The following is a 19,420-nucleotide window of genomic DNA, read 5'->3' on the forward strand; positions in this document are numbered from 1 at the left end:
ATCCTGACGTCATATTAAAATTGACTTTCAGTGAACGCAAAAGTGAACAGTTTCAAAGCAGAGTGGGACTAACTAGACATTGAAGAGGAGGGGTAGAAAAGGTAGTAAAAAAAACAAAAAAACACTTCCAATATAAAGCCGTTATACCAGCTAAACGTTGATATTATGTCAACAATGGTAGAAAAAAAGGCTAACAGACAAAAAAAAAAAAAAAGAAAGAGAGAGCCAGGTTATGGGACAGCCATAGAATCAAGATTTGAAAGATTGTTTACAGTGTCTAGTAACTACAGTCTAGAATTTAATAAAAAAAAAAAAAAAAAAAGTAAGAGAGAGACAGAGTAAGAAAATCCGATAGCATCCAACAACCTTTTTTTAAAATAATTCCTCTGTACAATATATACAGAAAGCACATAGTGAGGGAGAAAAGGGCGAACGCCTGCTTGTGTCGCATTGCTCTCTGTTTGGATTAATGCTTTTACTGAGTGCTGGATTATACCATGCAGACGTACAGAAAAAAGTGAGGGAACGTTTTTCCAGGTCTTCCTTGTTTCGTGCTTCGTGAGTATGTGGATCGGACGACCGACCCAAAGTAGAAGTCGTCTAGAAGCTGGATGCTGGCTCTAAGCCTCTTTTGGGGTTATCTTACTCGGATCGCTCTAAGCCTTCAAGGTTTGCTCCATTTTGGACTTCACTCATGCAGTCTGGCATGAGATTCGCAAGCAGCAAAGTATCCGTGTGTGAAGGTTCAGTTCGTGACCAGACAACACAGTTCAGTAGAGTCTGGTAACTCCATTGGCAAACACACATATCGTGTCCCAAACGACTATCTAGAGCCTGGGAGAAGCAGATAGCCTTGTCTCCGCACATTATAACGGTCAATACAGGCCAGAAAAATCCGTAAATCCAGTCTGGAAGTCAAAGTTTTGGAAAGCCTTTTGGGGCACTCCATGTCAAAGTGCAGCCAATGCTTCATCTTCTATCCACAACACGGAAAATGATCCAAAATGTCAGAAGGCCCATCATGTAACTAAAAATCAGGTCACTGTTGAACCGACCAATGCGAAGCAAATTGAAGCAGTTGCACTGCAAAACGACCAATGCTAAGTTAATGGAGTGACTTTGAGCAATTTGTTCATCATCCATAAACATAAATATGAACATTAAAGACGGAGAAGTGCGTTGAAAAATGCCTCTTGGACAAAGAACTGTCTACTCTCAAGTATGTTGATGATAGCTTCGCAATGGTAACATGAACGTGAATTTACTGCCCTGAATGAACTGAGTGAAGAAAACCAAGCCTTATCCACTTGCATAATCCACAAATAGATTGTAAGTGTATGAAGATGAAGAGCGGCAACCAAGATGCTGGAATCCTTCAGGGAAAAAAACAAAACATCAACAACCTTGGTAATCCTTCATGGCTCTAGAGCAGCAGTTTGCCCATGCTTTGAACACAATGTAGTGACTGATTTCCAGAATTTGCATCCAGGTTCATTCAAGATCTCCCAAACTCTGTAGGTCCATGTTTTTCTGAGAGCTTGCGCATCATATGACGTCTCTGCAGACAGATTGTGTCTCCTCTCTCCTGAGTATGTAGCCAGCAGCACAGAGAGGGAGGTGTACGGATGTGCGCTTCCCGAGGTGGAGTTTGGCGTGAACGTAGAAACCTCAGCATCCACTGTCTCCTCTCTGACGGTGTTGGTTAAAGACGCCGGGAAGTCAGGGAAAAATAACCGTAAAGAAATCAGGGACATCATTGAACTGATGTCATAAGCTCCACATCACATCCTCATGTGAACCAGTCACATGTCTGCAGAAAAACAGCCAGTCACTTCTCCCTAGAATGGGAATGAGAATAAAATTGATTAATATTTTCATGTCATAATGTATTTTCCAATATTATAACTTATGTAAACAGTAGACAAATGCATGTTGCATTAAATGTGACTTAAACGGCTATTGTAGTCAGTATGAAAAGGCCTTGGGAATTTTTAAAATTATAATTTTTTTTACCACTAGAGGACACCAAAGACTGTACAGCACTTAATTCCAGGGAGGCAAAGAGAATTAGTCACAATATATCAATATTATTTTGTTAGCAATATAAAATTAACTTGTGTTGTGAATATTGTGATGATTTTAATATGCTTTTTATTGGCCATTAAGTTTCTAAAGACCACGGGAGTAGCCTAGTTATACATCCACTTCTTGTGCCAGGGCTTGTAAGAAAATAAAGACATATTTTTATAGCAGCAAAAATTAGTTAGGAGGTTCAGTTCATTTCTGCAGCTCAGTTCTTTTAAACTGCCTAGTTTAAACAATAAACACACTGAACGATTCACCTAAATGTATGTGGAAGCCCCCCCTCCCAGAGCATTTGCATGCTTTAAAATACTTTAGGGAAAATATACATATGGTAAATATGGTTGTTTATCACTATGCATGGCCCATAAAACAAAACATCCGAATGTAATTGTTTAAGTTTGATGAACGTGAAAAATTCAAGATTTTTCATGATTGTTTGATTATCTTGATTTAAAAAAAAAAAAATTTACTACAGTTTGCTTTAAATATTTTGAATCTACCAAGCAACAATGGCTTTTTGGCAAAATAATGGTTCCTCTGCTAAAACACCTTTTAAACCATTTCAGGGCAAATACAAAAACACTAAGATATTTAAAAGGGGTGGAAAATACTGTATATATAGCTATATTGCCCAATCCTACAATGTATGAAGTAAAATCTTTGTGCTTGTAGATAAAGATGAACCATCTTACCATTCTCACCTCCGTGCTGGGGGGTAAAGTGAGGGGGCAGAGGCTTGTTGACTGGCAACAATGGCTGAAGAGGAGATACCTGTGAGATGGAGAAACACCTTACTTTTTAAAACAGGAATTCAGTCATGGACAAGACTGGTTTCTGTCCTAACACATGAAAAGAAACATGTCTACACTGACTTTACAGAACATCCCTTTACGTCAACCTAGACTAAGCTATTTTTATTGCTTACCTGTAGCATAAGATAGGTCGTACTGTCCTGGGAGTAGTGAATAGCCTAAGTGATGGTGGGAAGGCATGATCCTCTGAGAGGGCGAAGATCTCGGACGTTCACCATCTCTTTCCCGCTCACTCCCACTTCTGTCTCTTTCATGGGGTGTCTTTTCACCCACCGTGGGCGATTTGCTCTTGTATTGGCTAGCATGCTGATGCAGGATATCAAGAGCTTTAGACTCAGATGCAGACTTGCCACTCACTGTAGGACTGGCACGAGCTTTTTCACCCTCCTCTCCAGGTGGCATCCTATTGCCATATGGAGAAAAAGAGTACCCTGGTGACAGGTACGACCCTAGGAAAGGGGTGAAATTAATAGTGACCCTTTATATCAGCATCCTAGTTAGAGGTCAAATTAAATGTTTCCTAAGGTGGTGTAAAACAAAAGTATCAACATAAAAGCTAGTTCAAAGTAGTTAGCTCCACAATGGACTTACCTGGGTAATTCTGCATCATGACAGTAGGCATCCCCCTGTATCCCGGATGGCTGTGGTCATAACCCTGGCCGTAAGGGTATCCATGCATGTAAGACATATATGACTGATGCTGCGGCAGATGTGAGGAAAACTGCATATGTGCTCGTGGATCTTTGCCGAAGACTCTATGCTCCTCTGAGGCCGATGAAGTTCGTGGTTCTGCCCCTTCCTTGCATTCCTCTCTAGAGGGAGCGTCTTTAGAACGCTGCCTTTCGTCTTTGCCTTTCCGGTCTCTCTCACGGTCTCTGTCCCGATCTCTGTCCCTTTCTCGTTCACGATCCCGCTCTCTCTCTTCCTTCCACCTCTCCTCATCAATCTGTTTCTGAGCATCGGGGTACTTGCTTGGGTAAACGTAGGGCCACAGGCGAGAGTCTGGCTCCTGAAAAAGAAAGTGGAGTTTGAAATACCCATTATGAAAGATCCAAGATTCAACAACTGTATTGTAGAAAGAAACAAGAAGAATGTTTAAGCAATGCTCGAGGCATATTAAGTTCAATACCTGTCTGTACATGTACATTGCCTGCTCCATAGCCGATCTCCCAGACTCATGGCCTGGTTTCTGCTCATCCTTCGCATGATGCCCAGCTTCACTTAGCTTCATTTTCAACCCCTCACTTTGCTGGGTCTGTCCCTTGCCATCTTCTCCTTTGGGGATAATGACTGACTTGCCAGGCTCCGAGGGATCTTTGGGCTTGCCCTGTGGGGACGGTTTGCCCAAGTCTGAGAGACTTGGCGCTTTAGACAAGGTAGGAGGAACCGAAGCTTTCTGCTTCCATTCTTCTGACTTCATGGATGCTTCCCTATCCTTCTGAGCAGCCTCTGATTTCTTCTCTGCGGCACGATGCTGCTCAGCTGCTTGCCGCTGTCGGTCCTCACACTGCTGCCTGTAAGCTGGGTTTGTGTTCATCAGGTGGTTATGGTAGGCCTGATCAGGTGAATAGCCATAGGGAGGAACATAAGCATACTGATTGTAATAGAGGGGCTGCATGAACATGCTAGAACGTTGCTGAATGACTGAAGGCTGCTGTGGCTGTTGAGAGGATGCACCTATGTCTGGTTTTCGATCTTCAGGTGGCTCTGATTTGCCCTTGTCATTCCCTGGTTCTGGGTATTCCTCTTTTTTCACCTTCACTGCACCATCTTGCAATGATGTGACAGTGTTAGAGACTCCTGGACTGGGGGTTGGGTTGCCATAATTGGGCGAGTAGTACGTTTCATAGCCTGGGTAATAAGAAGAGTCTTTGTTTGGTGGTTGGGATGGGAACAGGGATTTCTTGGCACCTTCCCGACCTGCCTGATCTTCAGACTTGACCTTCACACCTTCCACTTTTCCCTCTCCATCTTCCCCTGCATCAGAGATGTCCGAGTATGCTGGGCTGTTGGTCTTCACAGAAGAGTTATCTGCCCCATTTTGGGTAACTACATGAAGTGGAGTGAGAGGTTGTGCCATCCCCCCACTTTCTATCCGACTGGCCACACCAATAGAAGGACTGGGAGAATTGTCCGAAAAGCTGTAGATTTTGTCTGCCTCTGCTTTCATGCTGGCTAGCCGACTTTGATGTGGATCTGTGGATCCATTTAACAGCCCCTCACTCTTGCTGCCTTGGTCTGAGCTCTCAGAATATGGGCTCTTGCCTCCTTCAGGTTTCCCTCCTTTCCCAGGGGCTTTTGGACTGTCTCCTTCCTTACTGCCCTCCTTCTTTTTCTTATCTTTCTTTTTCTTGTCCTTAGAGCTGCCCAAGGCTGGGTTCAATGAGGGATCTCCCATTACTGCAGGTTTGGTTTGAATGGTTTTTATTTGGGGACTCTTGCTAATGGACTGGACCACAGAGCCTATACTGGAGGAGGAGCCAGAATTGGGGGCAGGGAAGCCAGAGGGTGGTAAGGCGTACAACTGCTGTGGAGGTAAAGAAGAAACCAGGGGCCTTGCTGACTTTATTGCCTTCTGAGTGAGCTTGTCTGCCTTGGTACCACTGCCAGACTTCTTAGCTTTGTCCAAGCCTCTTTTATCATCAATGCCATCATTGCTTGTCTCATCTGTAAGACATGGGCCATCTTCACCACCATCCATGGGCACACCAGAATCATGCTCAGCCTCTGGTTTCTTTTTACCAGGCTGCTTGGAGCTGAACTTTCCTGATGATGGTGATGGGCTCTGGGCATCAAATCCTCTGCCTTTCGGGGTGACTGACCGTGCAGGAGATGCACAGCCCTTCTGAGAAATGGATGCACCATTGCAACTGCCTGGCTCAGGGTGCAAAGTGGAGTCCTCACCATACTCACTATCGCCATCTATGTCCAGCTTGATGTCATCATCATTGTGTGCACGAGCCTGGTGATACTTCAGGCCGTTAATGTGCTTGTACTTCTTGTTGCAGTTGGGATGGGGGCAGTCAATGAGCACCGGTGAGGGGCAGCTGCGATCCAAAGAGGGAGGCAAGGATTCAGCTTTGATGTTGGAGAGGGGAAGAACAGTATGAGGTATTCCGCTGTTTGAATTGGTGCGCATACGTTTGCTACCCTTAGTGTCCTCTGAACTGGAATTGGGCTCCATGTCTGAGGCAGGTTTGTTCTTGCGTTTGTTAGCAGATGAAGGACTAGCTTTTACATCCTCAGTGTTGCTATTTGGTGGGGTGCGCCGCTCAGAGGAATTCTGACTGCCCCGTCGCCCTTTGCTGTTGGATGCGGCTCGAGTCTTGCTGTTGTTGCTGCCTTTGTTATCAGAGGAGTTGCTGTTCTCATTGACTGGTGTATTGCTATTGGGCCTAATTCTTTTACCCCGTCCACGGCCATTTCTCATCTCCAGGTCACTTGTGGGTGATTCACAGAACCTGAGGAAGCAGAAGGAAAAAAAATTTAAATTCAATATGAAAAAGAAATCTTCCATTGACATTGCATTCAGAATCATCAATCAAAAAAATAAGCGCCGTCCACTTTCTGCCTAAAACTCTCACAATTATCTGCAAACCACAAAGGGTGCTAACAGTGCTGCAGATTTTCTCACGGATGAGAGATGGCCTCTCTTCTAAATCAGCCTCTCCATTTGGATGCTATAAGTGCTTCTCCATTGGGCCCTGGAGAGCCAGCAACGTGCTGCGCGTTTTTATCCTCTTGTTATCCCTGATCTCGACAGCAATGCTTGTTCTGATGAATTGCATGCATTGCCACACTGCTGCAGGATTAAGCCAGGGTGACCTGGCTGCTGATTAGATGCAGTGTGATAACATCCTCCAACAGAATCAGAGGCAAGAGCAACCAGAGAGCTCGATCAAAGCACAGGCATTAAACCGTAGTAAAACAAAAGCAGTTAAGGAAGCTTCCTCAAGGCCCCCAGTCCTCAGAACAGAACTGAGATTTCTAGGACCAGCAGCATGACAAGATGATATATATCATAGGCTGATATGTAATGTTAAAAGATTTTTAACAGGGAAAAAAAACTGTCTGTCAAACAGGAATGTGCATTATCATCAACTGAGGAGATTTCCTGGGGGTTAGAAGGAACTAGATATGGTCTGTTTTTCAATTGTTGGTTTTACAACAATTTTATGACATGTTGCTGTTTTATCAAAGTCTCAATGCATGATTTTCAGATGGTGCTTCAAGTCACTGTGTACAATTTTGCAAGTGGTCACTCCCTCCCCCCTCTTAACTAACTGGACCACAAGTTAACACCCAAATCATCACTGTCACTTCAGAGTACTCGAGATGTCCATCGTAAGAGTCAGATCTGTCAATGGAGGCTTCTGCATTGGTGATTGTTAAAAGTAAAAAAAAATAATACAGGAATGACTTTTCCATTCATCTTTAATTGCTTTAACCTGTTCCAGGGACTATATGTGACTCAAAGTAGCTCTGACTGGAAAGCAAACATACGGAAGAAACTCTCTTATATGAATGCACTGCATCATCTTCACCGGTACTCTCCCCAGGGGCTAATGCTGTGTTAGTAATGTTTGCCTGAAGCCTCCTGCAGCCAGCAGATAAAGTGCACCATGGAAATACAGCCTTTTCTGGAACATTACGATTAGAAATTACAAGATACCTCCTGAGGCAGAGTCTCTTAAATGTACACAGCTTTATGCACAGCAAATTATTTGTGCCATGCAGTGCTGGTATCTGACCTTGGGCAGGATACAGCATGAAAAAAAAACATAGCTAAGTGTTGGAGTGTCTGTACTGTAAAAAAACATTTGCAAGGTCAAAAAGATGCCTCCTTCAGACCTGAAAACACTATTATTGCCTCAAGCCATTGTCTCAGGCAAGACGTTCATGGCATTAGGACCCAGTAGAATCGTAACTGAAATGCTGGTCTGTGAGGGACTACTGCTGCTTTAGATCGATGCAAGGAGGAGAAAAGAAAAAAGGGGGGCTGGGAGAAATCAATTCCTTCATGATGTTGCATTTCAAAAAGTGGGTGTCAGCAGGGGGGCGTTTTGAGACATTACCCTCCAATGTTTCCTTCATTACTGCAATGGCAGCACAAAAAAGCCCAGAGGAGATGATGAGAGGGTCTATCAGGAGTATGTAGCAGGCAGAATTAATTCAAACAGATTTATTGTTTCAAAAAAATGTCTTTACACTGAATTTCTTTGGCAAAACTGTGTCACATTCTAAGAGGGACTGGCTTCATAGCAAACTGAACATATGCATTTGTAAATTAGGTTGAATTTACCCTGCAAACAGTACAGGCTTACCGTGGGGGCGCCCAGTCATGTCGAGTGCAGTCTAAAAGTGTGCCCACATACGTCTTGTTCCTCCAGGTAACATTTACAACCAGCATACCTGCAAAAAAAAAACATTAATATAAGAAATAAGACTTCAACTACTGAAACACATATAACAAAGTTTCAAGTGATGGTTTCTTTTACTGGAGCTGAACGAATGCATCTTTTAGCAAACTGCAATCATCTGTTAAACAGATCAACAATAAGGACAAGACAAAACTACAGCTGAGATCATCTCAAGTCAAAGATCTTATTGGGGATCTTTTACCCAGACTAGGTTTGGATGCAATGCAATGTGCACAATTTAAGCATTAGTTCTTGATCTACACGAGTGAGAGTTGGCAAAAAAGATAAATGAGTGCTTGTTGGCACAAGTATACTGCCGATTTTACATTCCTCAGCACAGATGTCCAAATCTAGAACACCTCCTGTATAAAGACGACAGGAACAGCAGGGTGCACAAAAAGCTGTTAGTATGCAGGGAATGTAAAGGATAGAGAGAGGTAAAGAAAGGGTGGTGGGGAACACTAGTCAGCCCATGTCCTTCATCTGACATTTCTGCAGTATGCAGGGACTCTATATATGTTTTGTGTTTGTTTTGGATTGGAATCGGTCCAAAAAGCTTCATCCACATCCAGGATTCCCAGATCTGTCAACTTCAATCTCAGCTTCCTGCAGGTTGTGTGCCATCTGCTTGACATTTAGCACAACAAAATGTTCAGAGTGCCAAAAGAGCAACAGGAAATTAGTCTACACTTACTGAACCTCATTTGTTAACACCAGGTGGCAGCAGCTATCATTTTTTTAAAGATGTAGTATCAGGAAACATCAAGTGCCTGGAAGACCCAACTCCTCAGCCACCCACAATGCAATTCCACCGCACACACACAACAATCAAGCAACTGACCTTCCCAAACGCCGCACAAAATTGATCTGTGGTGCTTTTGAGTACAGTCTCTGTAACCTCTCATTATGACTGACAAAGCACATGAGATATCTGTTTGATTTCAAGCTGCAAGGTGCTATTCTCAATGGGGCATCAATTGCCTGCTTCTAAAACAGCTTATCAAGAGGTGCCAGGCAATAAAAATTTCACACTGCAGTCGACTGCAAAGGGAGACAAAAACCCTCCATGTGTTTAGTTCTGCCTTTCACGCTGCGTTTCCTTGACAACTGGCAACTGTGAGCAGCCACTGCAACGGCGCTCATTCCATCTCAATGACACAAGTGGGGAAATTGAGCAGAATACTCTAATCATGTCTCCAAATGGGAAATGTCGATAATTGGCCTTTTGTACAAAATACCACTACATCTGCTAACAATTAGCATGACATCAGCTGTTGTTTGAATGGAAATCGTTACCACTGAAACTGGACCACCAACGGTGGTGCAAGGTGAATTGCAAAGTTAACCAATCTTCCAATTCAGTGTCATTCTCTGAAACGTATAATACTATTTCTAATGGCACGCAGCGCAAGGACTTAAATTCCAGCACCCTATAAAAAGGAAGCTGTAATTGTAACCCTGTCTGATTCTTTTGGTTTCAAAGCCTCATTAAAACAGACTCAAACAACCCAATACAGTACAGGCTGGGAAACAGGTGTGCACTCACTTCCAGAAATAATAAAGAGTATTATGACACAGGTGTGCCACACAGCCAAAGGGAAAACACTGCGACGTACAGAAAATATGTATGTGTGTAGCTCACCTTCCCTGCCAGTGACCTCTACGTGTCAGCAAGTCTCTTGACGAAACCTGAGCACTAGACGTCAGCTTTGAAGCGACATTTGCACCCTTGCACCGGAGACCTTTACTGCAGACTACTTTAGTTTTTATAAGCAAAGAGAGAGTGCACCCGCTCACACAATGTCTGCTGTATAACTGCAGGTGTGGCTGCAAATTCTCCCGCATGGCTCATATTTCCACAGTAGGTGCTTAATTCTGTAAATGGAAGCCCTGACCTGTTCAGACCGACAGCCTCCTAATGTTTACCAAACACAAACGGTCTTCCCAGCAAACATAGAATGTTCCCTTAATGTTAGCGTTTGGTTCCTGTTTGGTCATTTTTCTGGGAACCAATAAGTGATTTAAGCAAAGAGAGAGTGCAGCCACTCGCTCACACAATGTCTGCTGTATAACTGCAGGTGTGGCTGCAAATTCTCCCGCATGGCTCATATTTCCACAGTAGGTGCTTAATTCTGTAAATGGAAGCCCTGACCTGTTCAGACCGACAGCCTCCTAATGTTTACCAAACACAAACGGTCTTCCCAGCAAACATAGAATGTTCCCTTAATGTTAGCGTTTGGTTCCTGTTTGGTCATTTTTCTGGGAACCAATAAGTGATTTAAGAAATTTCTCTTTAGGTTTTTTTTTCTTAAACATAAACGTGTTTAATCAATGTTGCAGGATGTTTTTTGTGTGACAACCCAATAAGAACTTACTTTTAGGTTTTATTTTTATAACCAAAACTAAGGTTCTAAGATGTTGCAGGAATGTGTCTAGTAACAACCTAATGAAAAACTCATAGAATGTTCTCTATAGGTTCGTTTTTTTTTAATAACCTAATTTGACATTCCCAGAATGTTCTGAGAACCAAAACTCTGCATGCTACACCAAGAAAACGAAGCCTTTAACCAACAAGAAATGCCTTAAAACAAACAAGAAATATGAAAGGCAATCTGGTCTTAAACCAACAATCCCTCACTTCACAGTGCTATGAACATAGCATAGTAAAAACCTCCCCACACCCCATGTCTTCATTCATCTGTTATTAGTCACAGATAACCTGTAAATCATCTTGGCGTTCTCACAGGTTTGGTCGCAGACAGATTAAGACAGCGCTCCTAATTGTGAAGATTAAGGCAAGTGAGGCACTGAGAACTGGGGGTTGGAGGGCTGTTTGAACCGGCTACAAACAATGAGACATAAAACCCAACCTTGTTTCCATCTGCTCATGAAGCAGCCGTTTATTCACTCTCGAAAGCCGCCCAATCATTAACCAAGCTGTAACTCTCTCCCTCTCTCTGGGGAAGGGAGCCTCAGGCAGTTGGTTCCACTTATCTGGTGAATTCTTTCAACGTTACACATTTCCCTCCTCTCTATGCCAGTTAAATCTTATGCAGTTCTGCAAATGGTTATCTGCACAGATCGACAAACAAAAATACATATCCTAATGCCGCTTGGTTTGCAACAAACCACAGCTCTAAGCGGAGCACTCGCTCCAAATCACGCTGAGCTAAATCAGACTCTTTGAGCTGATTCGACGTGACAGATTCACTGCAGCCATCAACATGTTAAAGCGCCATGTCATTGTTTGTTGATTTTGCAAGAGCTTGCCCAAACTTTCACTGTACGCCCCTTAACACGGTGAAATTTTGAAAGGATGAATCATTGCGAGTCTGTGGATCACGGAAAACGTGACGGCGAACAAGCTGAAAGCACTTGCTTCAATTGTGCTCGCCTTGGCTGTTTTTCCCACTCGCTGTGCGGGGCTCTCAATGGCTGTTTTGCATACCTCTGTGCTGCCTAGCTGCCAAGAGAAGCAAATTGGTGTGCCAGACAAGTCCAAACTAAGACTGCAGGCTCATTTTAGGGGCTAAGAGAAGAGCTTGCTGTCTCACAGAGTTAAGAAATAAACACTAAAAAGCCCTGAATGATTGACGCTAGTCGACTGAGGGCTCTTGTTTGTTTGGTTTCACTTTTGTTTGAAGGGCAGGTAGCACTTTAACATAAAACCACAAGCTACATTACATGAAACTGACATTGGGAAACCGATAGCTTAAAAAGACTGGATGTCGACGTGCAAAAAAAGACCCCTTATACCACACCCAAAGAATACCAAGATCAAATTGATGGAAAAAAGCATGCCTTGAAGAGAAAAAAAACAATAAACAAACATGCTGAATTCAGTGACTGAGGCTAAGAGTACTCTCTTTGGGTTAGTCTATAATAGAACCTTGGCAGTGACTGGAAGAATGAAAGTCTGATCCCACCACCCCTTCACCCAAAGAACAGTGCACTTGTCATCTTATATCCCGTTTCCACACAGTGCCCTTGTCTCCGAGCAATAAAGGGGTCATCGCCATTGCTTAAGGCCCCTTAGTTCAACCTTCCCCCAATAGCCCCATCAAAGAGTATCCTATTGGCAACAAAGAACTAACAAGCCCAAAAGAGAAAAGGGGGGAAGCATAGGGGCCCTCACCGCCTGGGTCACCAGTCTAATTTCTCCTGCAAAGAGTTTCATTAATGGGCAAGCATGGTCCCCGTAATCTGCCCCAGTGTCCCACTGGGTGTGGGGAGGGGGCAAGACTGCAGGTCCACCGGCATTGACCCAGCACCTCCTTTCCCATTCTCTTTTAACTCGTCATTCCCCGTAGCCCCTCTTTTCACTGTCTGAAAGTCAAATGGATCGAAAGTGGGTGGAAAAGGGCATCAGTGTGACCAGGTGAGACAAAGGCAGGCTAACAAGTCACTCATGAGAGCTCAAGCTCACGGAGTGTCCGTATTCAAGGGTGTTTCAGAAGTTACGGTGTCTGATTAATTTGGGATTAGCCCCATTTTTGGACACATGGGCAAAGACAGAGAGCAGAAGCAAGAGGTTGTTAAACAAATAGGATATAGAATATAGAGACAGAAGAATATAATGCACACAACAGCTAAATTAAACATATATACTACAAAAGATTGTGTCCACAATAAAGAAAAGTTTATTCAGTGAATTCAATTAAATGACTCAAGTGGTGTACAAATCACAATAAATAAATAAAAAATGTTACACCATGAATGACATAAGTGTACACATCTTTATTACTTTTTCTTTCTTTCTTTTTGGAGTCACATCACGAGATAACACGAAATTTAAGAAGTAAAAAATGCCCATCATACACCTTGTATGAACTGCATTTTTGATTAAATAATCAATAGAACAAATAAATATAAATATGTGTGTGCGCGTTATTTTCGATATTCATATGAAATGATCATCAAACCACTTAAGAAATATATAATAAAGGAAATCCTGAATCGAAAATAAGCTCATGCTAATAAAAGACAAACACGAATTTTCCTGTTTGACATCGGTTTTTGCACGAGACTAGTGCAGTCATCTTAAAAAGAACTGAGAACCGAATTGGTTGTCAAAGATCTGATTTTTTTTATGAGGTTGTGATACTTTGACATGTTTGCTCGGGTGGCTGCCTCTACTGATTATCTGGGTCACATGACCGAGGTGAGCAGGTCTCCTGAGAAAGGGATGTGAAGGGAGGGACGTGAGGGGGCCCTTCTTTTGTAATATCCACACTAGTGATTTGGCACAGCTGAGTAACTTGTGCTCAGCAGAGGGGTGAGAACATCCCCTGCCCCCCAGACATCCATCCTCAGCACTTCTTCCCAGTGGACGACGAAGGGTTCCCATGTGGCAATTATAAACCCTTGAGTAAAAGCGGGAGGATGGTATCCTGAGAGTGACATATACACAACACAACTTGTCATTCAAACCTGGAAAATAAACACAATGAATCTGTGCTCCCAGGCGATCTTTGCCCATACGCTTTCATATTACAGAAGAGAGCTCTGAGGAACTAATGTCAACACTGTTGAGGTCGTTCTTAGCTAGGATGTCTTCATCCGTTTCGGATTTTCAGCTTGCAAAAGCCAGAAGAGAAATGAGAGCGAGAACGAGCTGCATCTGGTCATTGTTGTCCAATACTGACAGCCTGCCAAAGCGCTGACAGGAACCGAGAAAGCTAGCCGCATCCCCGCTGCGAAATGTAAGAGCTGTTAGACGAGGAGGAGAAAGACTTTGATGGAAGATCTGAGGAAAAAGGGAAGAGACGAAAAGGGAAGTGTGGAACATAACCAAAAGCAGAGCAAGGCCGAGTTGAAGAAGCTTGACCACAAACTGAGAGAGAAAAAGACAGGCTAGATCTGGCATTCTGTATGCGCTTGGCTCGGCGAGGTCCGTCTGACTGACAGAGAAAAGAAAGAGACAAGAGGGACTAAGAAAAGGAATGAATACCACACTCTCCAGGGCAAACATGACAGCCCAACAGGGCTCTTTGTGCATTTTCCAGACCAGCTTGCCTGAACCGACATCCACATGTCAAGTGTCTGTCTTCATTACATTCCTTCGGAAAAGGGGACAATAGCCACGACACTAGACTTCTGCTCTGGATTTGGACGACTCCACCGTGTTTATGACAAGACACGCCGGTTGGAGAGGTGGAAATGTGCCACCAAGAGAAAAGCTTTTAGACAGCTCCAAGGACCTCCTCACGGCAAAGTAAACAACCTCTAATTGTTTGGAAAGGTCTGGCTGTTCTCCAGAGCAAAGTCTGTCTTATCTCCTTCGCCATTTTCCTTTAAAGACTTGTTTCACAACCCCTTTTTCTGGAAAAGACGAAGGACTTGTGGTTAAGGCTTATTTAAACACCAGAACATCATGCTTTGAAGATGCTGAACACAGGACTGGTTATGGCCATCTCCCAATAAAAAGAGAGAACTTGCTCAAAGATACTGGCACAAAGGACAGCAAGGACCTGGTATGCGTGAGTAGAGGTTTGCCTCCCGGACTCAGGAATCGGAACAACTCCAGCCTGGCAAACACTGCGGTAGTTTTGCCAAAGCCAAGCAAGAGTCGCGCCAGCCCACCACAGGGATGTTTTTTTGGCAAGGAACTCCAGGATCCATAAAGCACTGGAAGATTTGAGGCTGACATTTGAGAGTGTCAGCAGGTGGGGTCGACAAGAGACCAGACTCCTGGCATAGAAATGCATGTTGCTACCCTGCTCTTGCAAAATATGTCACTTTCTCTGAGCTTCTTGCTTCCTTGCCCAATCTACCGTCTCCGCTCCGTGAACCTCCTGTTAGTTGCTCTGGTTTTGATGAGCTGTCACAGGCTGATGGAGGAGGGTCTGGGTTGCCAGGTCAGGGGCACTTCCATCTCCTCACACTGACAGCCCAGGAGGAGGCCGATCTTTGATCCGCATGGTTCCCTTTAAATACTGCCACCCCAAAGGTCAGTGTTTGGTAGTCAAATTACAATGCAAAGAGGTTGTTTAGCCTTTAGGTGCAAATGAACACGACTTTAGTTAAACAGAATGCAACGTTTTAGACGATTGCCATATTGCGATTGACAAATCCCATACATATGCAGAATAATTCATGCACCAGTGATGCAGAAAAACTAGCCAGCTGTACAAGTACATTTCTATTAGCTGGGGGGATTTATTCTGATTGCCAACACCTACAACTACAAGACCTGTCAATTTTCACCACAAAAGCCATTACTGATCCTTGCTGAATCAGTTATCATTCATTAACAAAAAAACTAAATACAAGCTATAGCCTAGTAGAAAAACTAACATTATTGAAAAAAACACTAAACAAACACATTTTCATGACTCCAAAACGGACAAAATAAAATAAAGTTTTAGATGAATATTAGAAAACTTGAATTTCACGACCCACTTGCATTAAAAAAAAGAATGCAACTACATAGCAATAACACTAGAGTAAATAAAATTATAACAGTTCAGCAAGTGTACCAGATTAGTTCAGTCAAATGCATTTAACTTTGGCAGCATTAAGATTAAAGCTAAATGATGGAGTGAAAACGGTATCACCACAGTTTATAATAAGGTTTAATTTGTTAACATCCGTTAACTGCATTAGTTAACATGAACAAACAATGACCTATAGCATTTATTAATCTCAGTTAATGTTAATTTAATTTACTACAACAATAAGTCAATGCACTCTAAACAAACAATGAATAGCCTAACTTTTTTATTAACGAACATGCTGTAAAAAAAAAAAAAAAGTTCATGTTAACTAATGTTAAAACATAAGACTTTATTGTAAAGTATTTCCGTCAAAACGAATCCAAATCAAAAGTAAAAATTTTGAAATTTAAGTGCACATAAAAACTTAAAACTACCAATTCAAAACTATAATAATACCGCCTCGTATAAACTTCATAAACACCACACTAGTGTTATTTAAGCCACAGTACATGAGATGGACCAATAACCCAGAAGTCCATCTCACTCTAAACAAACAATGAATAGCCTAACTTTTTTATTAACTAACATGCTGTAAAAAATAAAAAAAGACCTTATTGTAAAGTATTTCCGTGAAAACGAAACCAAATCAAAAGTACAAATTTTGAAATTTAAGTGCACATAAAAACTTAAAACTACCAATTCAAAACTATAATAATACCGCCTCGTATAAACTTCATAAACACCACACTAGTGTTATTTAAGCCACAGTACATGAGATGGACCAATAACCCAGAAGTCCATCTATTACACAACTCTCCAAAGAGCTTAGGAAGCCTCCTGGCATCCAAACAGAGACGTCTCTAACAACTCCGCAGCATCCAACTGCAAGGCATGCTGGTCTGGCTGTTACTGCTCATTCCCGTGACCCTCTCTGAAGGCACTTTCAGACTTTCCTCTGGCTTATTTTCTGCATTTGTCAAATGCCATGAGACCTGCACGGTGCCTTTTGACCTTGTCTGAAATTGTCAGTCACAGCGATTCTGCATTAATCGCAACAAAGAGGAAACATGGCCGGGTGTTCGAATAACAGACATCAGCCAAATAGCAGAGCAAGACTTGCTCGTGTTACAACATACAGTACCATTAGCCTGCTAAAACAGGACCTCTATTGTTAGGTTAATTTGCCTATAAATGCCCGCTAAAATAAAACTCGCCCAAAGGGAGTGTTTGGCAAAAAGCAAATAACACAAACACACAAACTTGAGAGGACTGGGGAAGAAAAACCAAGAAAGGTTAAGCTTTATCAGATGGAGAAAACAAACTGCAATGTCTGGATTTTGTTTGTTTACAGCACAGACACACACAAATGGCTAATGACTACAGCGACTCAGTCCTGACATGCAGATCTAAACAGTTTGGCACCAGTCCTGGATAAAGAACGTCAGTTTTATGGGAGAAAAAGCGTTGCGTAATGAGGCAAACAGCAGCATTTCAGTCAATCACCTGCTCCAGAGCAAAGCCAAGCTGGAAGTATTGTCCAGGAAGCAAAACAAAGCAAATATAAGTGTGTTCTCCCTAGTGTGCGCTTCACCAGATGGGTAACAAGCACAAAAAAGGCTTGATTATTTATATATACGCACAATATCCTGCGAGCATTTTTTGGGAAACCACATATTAAACATCCTTGCTAGCTGCATAGCATCCTGAGAAATCACAGAATCTGAGCGTCAGCCAATCAGAGAACTAGCCAATCGTTAAAGTTTTTAGAGGGCAGGGCTTTAGTGAAAGGACATGATCCAATTCTTTCAGTGTGGCGGAAAATAGAAAAAATCTTAAAACCATTTTCTGCACATTTAAGGATTTTGAGTAATCAAAATAAAACCAAAATCACGATATGGCTTAGTGCGATTGTGTGTTATTTTAGTATTATAGATATATTAGTCTTTGTTGATATTTTGAATGAGATTTTATTTTTATATTCAGGGTTATTATAGTTAACTAAAACCATAAAAAAAAATAAACAGTTACTTGACAAATGTTAACTGCCATAACGTTTTATATATTAAAAAAAACTTTTCTTCTTATTTTTTTTTTAGTTTAACTTGATGTACTAAAATAACAAACTGAAATAAAAACGAATTAAAACTATATAGACAAAAAAAAAACTAAAACTAATACATTTGACAAAAACAACAAAATTACAAAAACTTTAAAATTATATAAATATATGTAAAATCAAACTATTTAAAAAAAATTATAGTGATACTAAAACTGTTTAAAACACTGTTTTTAGTTTATTAATTTTAGTTAAAATTTAAGTAATTTTAGTTTTAGTTTTTTTTAGCAACTAGCTGAAATAAAATGTTTTTATATTTAATTTTAATTAATTTTATTTTAAATAAAGAAAATGTTTTTTTGGGTGTGTTTTAAGTTTTAGTTCATGATAATAAGTGCGGCTCTGTGTTCATTTACACATGAGCAGCTCATGATCCAGTGTTTTCAGCATCTCAAGAGCGGCTCGTTTGGGACACTTATAATGTGCATTTGAAAACACAACATGGCCCCAATCGTCTTCCCAAAATTGTATTGAGAAGCACTAACAAACAAGAGAGAAACTCTAAGGGCTCCCTGCAGATTTAAATAGCTACTAAATAATTTTTTGCCAAACTGTGCAACCCTACAAACAAACATAGAAAACCTGAAGCATTGTAAATCACAACTCGCAGAAAAATTGCAATTAGCTTTTCCCCCAAATCGAGGCATTAAATATAACAGTGATTAAATGTTTAACCGACAGCATGTAACATCCATCTGGCTCGGGTCCTTACCGTCCTCGGTCTCCTGCCAGACGATGCCCTCCAGGTTGACGCTGGTGCCAGGCTCACAGGGACCCAGACACTCGGGCTCGGTGGCCAGAGCCACGTCAGAGGTGCTGACAGCCACAGAGCGCGTGCGGACCATGATCTGCTCACACGAGGAGGAGATGTCGCTGTTGCCGACAGGAGCGAGGAGGTGGAGCGGTGGCGGAGCCGGCGTGGAGACCGGAGACTCCATCTGCGGGAGATTACAGAAAGCATTCAGTTAGCGAGTGAAAATAAACTCATAATAGAACCACGTCAAACCATTGTTCGTGACAATAAACTTTATCATCCTAAATGAGTGTGACATCAGTGGACTGAACAGTAAAGTTGAAGTTTATTCAACTTTAAGCCGGCGTGGAGACCGGAGACTCCATCTGCGGGAGATTACAGAAAGCATTCAGTTAGCGAGTGAAAATAAACTCATAATAGAACCACGTCAAACCATTGTTCGTTAAAACTGCGAGAGGAATCACACCCGTAGGATGATTAAAAAGCATTCAATTACTACTGTATTTTAACCACCATCTGTAATAAATCCATAAATAGCATTATATAAATAGTAATATATAAATATATAACTAACCCACACACATAAAAAAACAAATATATATATATTAGAGCCCGACCGATATGGGTTTTTTTGGGGCCGATACCGATATAAGGGAGTAAAAAGATATCGATATATCGGCCGATATTCTTTGTGTATATTATAGTACAGTACCAGTCAAAAGTTTGGACACTTTCCCATTTGTGTGTCCACACATTTGACTGGTACTATATATAGAATACAGTATATACATAAATAA

The 19,420-nt window shown here is 41.9% G+C and overlaps 1 protein-coding gene across 6 annotated transcripts in view; it reads right to left on the bottom strand.

Annotated features, from left to right (window-relative positions):
• Positions 1–314: 314 nt before the first annotated feature.
• Positions 315–19,420, bottom strand: part of LOC107745096 (zinc finger protein 609-like) — a 93,140-nt gene continuing 74,034 nt past the window's right edge. For all 6 annotated transcript variants that reach the window (XM_016558927.1, XM_016558928.1, XM_016558926.1 and 3 more), the window contains 7 exons: positions 18,582–18,807; positions 8,222–8,309; positions 4,027–6,358; positions 3,489–3,906; positions 3,011–3,346; positions 2,778–2,856; positions 315–1,838 (listed from right to left, as the gene is read on the bottom strand). In XM_016558927.1, the coding sequence (XP_016414413.1) occupies positions 2,783–2,856; positions 3,011–3,346; positions 3,489–3,906; positions 4,027–6,358; positions 8,222–8,309; positions 18,582–18,807 (3,474 nt within the window). In that variant the 3' untranslated portion in view covers positions 315–1,838; positions 2,778–2,782. The remainder of the gene's footprint in view (positions 1,839–2,777; positions 2,857–3,010; positions 3,347–3,488; positions 3,907–4,026; positions 6,359–8,221; positions 8,310–18,581; positions 18,808–19,420) is intronic.

Source organism: Sinocyclocheilus rhinocerous, unplaced genomic scaffold (genome assembly GCF_001515625.1).
Source record: "Sinocyclocheilus rhinocerous isolate Xijiao unplaced genomic scaffold, SAMN03320098_v1.1 scaffold2966, whole genome shotgun sequence".
Taxonomy (NCBI): Eukaryota; Metazoa; Chordata; class Actinopteri; order Cypriniformes; family Cyprinidae; genus Sinocyclocheilus; species Sinocyclocheilus rhinocerous.